The sequence below is a fragment of the Epinephelus moara genome, chromosome 22, assembly GCF_006386435.1.
Source record: "Epinephelus moara isolate mb chromosome 22, YSFRI_EMoa_1.0, whole genome shotgun sequence".
Taxonomy (NCBI): Eukaryota; Metazoa; Chordata; class Actinopteri; order Perciformes; family Serranidae; genus Epinephelus; species Epinephelus moara.
In genome coordinates, this window is record NC_065527.1 from 542553 (window position 1) to 545923 (window position 3371).

The 3371-nt window shown below is 48.0% G+C and overlaps 1 protein-coding gene across 1 annotated transcript in view; it reads right to left on the reverse strand.

Annotated features, from left to right (window-relative positions):
* The window catches only part of LOC126384391 (zinc finger protein 431-like), a 7122-nt gene extending 3757 nt beyond the window's left edge, over positions 1–3365 (reverse strand). Inside the window, exons 1-2 of the mRNA XM_050035445.1 lie at positions 3151–3365; positions 2495–2929 (exon numbers count right to left, since the gene is read on the reverse strand). Of these exons, the coding sequence (XP_049891402.1) occupies positions 2495–2855 (361 nt within the window). The 5' untranslated portion in view covers positions 2856–2929; positions 3151–3365. The remainder of the gene's footprint in view (positions 1–2494; positions 2930–3150) is intronic.
* Between the last annotated feature and the right edge of the window lie 6 nt (positions 3366–3371).

Consider the following 3371-nt stretch of genomic DNA (forward strand, 5'->3'; position numbering starts at 1 on the left):
CCAGTTATTAGGTTTAGGGGGCAAACACTTTTTCACACAGGGCCATGTAGCTTTGGATTTTTTTCTTCCTCATTAATAAAACCCTTCATTTAAAAACTGCATTTTGTGTTTACTTGTGTTATCTTTGACTAATGTTTAAATTTGTTTGATGATCTGAAACATTTAAGTGTGGAAAACATGCAAAACAGTAAGAAATCAGGAAGGGGGCAAACACTTTTTCACACCACTGTATGTGCTTTAATGTTCAACACACACATTATATGTCTTACACTGCTCACTGCTGCAGCACCTCTGTCTGAAACGCTGTGTTTGGGCTGATGTCCCGCCTCCCCAGCAGCCCAGTCTGCTCTGATTAGTCAGCTCGCTCAGTCTCAGCCGTCGTCATTTTCAATATAAGTGAAGAAACACGAGCCGATAGACTGCGAAACAGCTTAGAAACAAACACTGGAGCTGGACGTTTCTCCTCAGTGTTAAGTTTTTATTTTGTAGCCGTCTTATATTTCAGCTGTAACAATTAGTGTTTGGTAGATTATTTCTTTGTTGTAACGAAGCTTCTTGTCAATAAATCTTATACCGTTGGAATGCCTGTTTATTTCCCTTTTAAATGGTGCCACATTTGTAAGGAGCATGCATTTGTGGGATGAGCCCATGAAAAATTTGCCAAATCTTCTCTGCCAATGCCAAACAGCTTCTTGTTTTTTTTGCTGTTGACTCTTGTTTTGAGCTTCTGGAACCTGAACATGTGGAGGAACGTTATGTTGAGCAATGAGTCCAGATTCTGTCTGCAGCAGTTGGATCGTAGGGTCAAAGTGTGGAGAAGACACGGAGAACACTACTGACTGCTGCACCGATAGAGTAACATCTTTTGGTGGAGGCAGTGTGATGGTGTGGGGCGGCATCTCCCTCACTGGAAAAACAAGGCTTGTCATCATTGGAGGCGACTTCAATGCAGAGATATCGAGATGAAATTCTGCAACCAGTGGCAATCCCATATCTCCACAGTCTGGGACTGAACTCTACCCTCCAAGATGACAACGCTCGCCCCCACAGAGCGGGGTTTATCAGAGACTACCTCCAGACTTTGGGAGTGGAGAGGAGGGACTGGCCTGCCAGCAGTCCTGACCTCAACCCCACTGAACACTTGTGGGATCAGCTTGGGCGTGCTGTTCATGCCAAAGTGACCAACACAACCACGTGACACATGCTGGTTGAAGAATGGGATGCATCCCACAGCAGTGTGTGACCAGGCTGGTGACCAGTATGAGGAGGAGGTGCTAGGCTGCTGTGGCTGTGTATGGTTCCTCCACCGTTCCTCCAATGAATAAACTGTTAAATTGCCAAAATGTCTCGTTTCTTCAGACGTCAATCATCCAAACAAGAGTCAACAGCAAAAAAAAAAAAGTATCTTAAACTGATATCGCACCAAATGAAAACAGCCAACATCTAAAACGTTAAACAGGGTTGTTGTTCCCAGCAGACCAAACATACCAACTACAATGTTTAGTAAGGATACAGTGAACGGCCTCCATGTGACAGAGCTCCAAGTGATAAAACACGTTGTACATTTTCCATGAAACGTTTGATAAAAGCTGATTCACAATCAAACTGCCACATGTTGACAAATAAACGCAGGTCTGTTTGCTGCCTGTCAGATAATCGCTCGAGCTAGCTGCAGTTAGCTGCTTAGCTCGAGCATCACTCATAGACATGTTGAAACTTTTGTCAATATGGACATGCTGCACATCTTAGCTCTGTTAGACTCTCCACAACTCAGTCCTTAAATTCATCTGACTGAGACTAGCAGTGTGACTCACTGGACGCCGCAGAGCCGGTGAGCCGAGGCCTACAGCTAAGCACTGGGTGTTAGCTCCTACAGCCATCTACTCCACACTTCAATACTCTGTAGCAGCTTCCTACTTTGTTTTTACACAACAAAGTCACAACTCATAAAGCACACTTACAGGCTGTGATCCCCAGTCTCCAGAGGCAGGGGGGCACTGTGTGCGCTGATAATGTTACGCTGTGATGTCATAAAGTCACGAAAATAAAGGCAGGAAATTCAAACAAGCTGTTTGAGGCAGGTCAGGAGCTGTGTGTGTTTTTACTGAGCAGCACAAACATGTTTTATACACTGAAGAATCTCAACAGGTCCTCAGGAGTCCTGGATCAGAGGCAACCGGCCCTGCTTGTGTTTGATGAAGACGTTTCACCTCTCATCCCAGAAGCTTCTTCAGGTCACCGTGGTGCCGATCACAGGTGCTCTTTAAGGAAAGTCTCACCTTCAGGTGATTAGTGCAACTAAACTTATCTGTGTCTAAACTCTGACAGTGTGTGATGTCATGTTTTCTTCTTTGCTGTGTTCAGAACAGGATGTGATGTGATGATGACGTCACAGGTCCTCTGACGATACCTCCGATCACCTGTATGAGACCTCTAGTTACCTAGCAACAGTCAGCTGTGTGACGTGTCTCCATCATGGCGGTGTCACACTCACCTGTCCGGGTCAGTCGGACCACCGGGCTCAGCACCGCCTCCAGTAGCCGGCTCTGCCGCTCCACCTGCCGCCGGTACTCCTCCACCTCCCGCTCCAGCAGCCCAACGATCCGCTCGGCCGCCGCCGCCAGCCGCTCGGTGAGGAGCAGCCGCAGCAGCTGCAGCAGGCGCGGGGAGCCTCCGCCGGAGCGGCCGCTCCGCTTCTCCAGCACCTCCAGCACCTCCTTCCCGACCTGGGTGAGCTGCTCCGACACCGACACCGTCAGAACCCGGAGCCCGCAGCGCGGCGGGACTTCTGTCAGAGACATCCTAGTATTGAGCTCCGTCCACCGGGCAGCAGGAAGGAAAACAAGACGGAACATATCCGGGTGACCGGGGTCACAGCGAGGGAGGCTGAGGAAGCTGCCGCCTGCTGGACCGGAGGACACACTGCAGGCTGAGGACGCCACAGAAAATGGTTAGAAAAATGTTAATAAAATGTCGAAAAATATGTTGATAAAATGTCAGAAGAAATGTTCATATGTCAATCAATCAACATTTATTTCTATAGCCCTTTACAAAACCCAAAGGTACCCAAAGTGCTTGACAACAGTGTCAAATAACAATGAAAGTACATGAAGTAGGGTGGCACGGTGGTGTGGTGGTTAGCACTGTCACCTCACAGTAAGAGGGTTGCTGGTTTGATCCTGGGTGTGGGAGCCCTTTTGTGTGGAGTTTGCATGTTCTCCCCGTGTCAGTGTGGGTTCTCTCCGGGCACTCCAGCTTCCTCCCACAGTCCAAAGACATGCAGGTTAATTGGTAACTCTAAATTGTCCGTAGGTGTGAATGTGAGTGTGAATGGTTGTCTGTCTCTATGTGTCAGCCCTGTGATAGTCTGG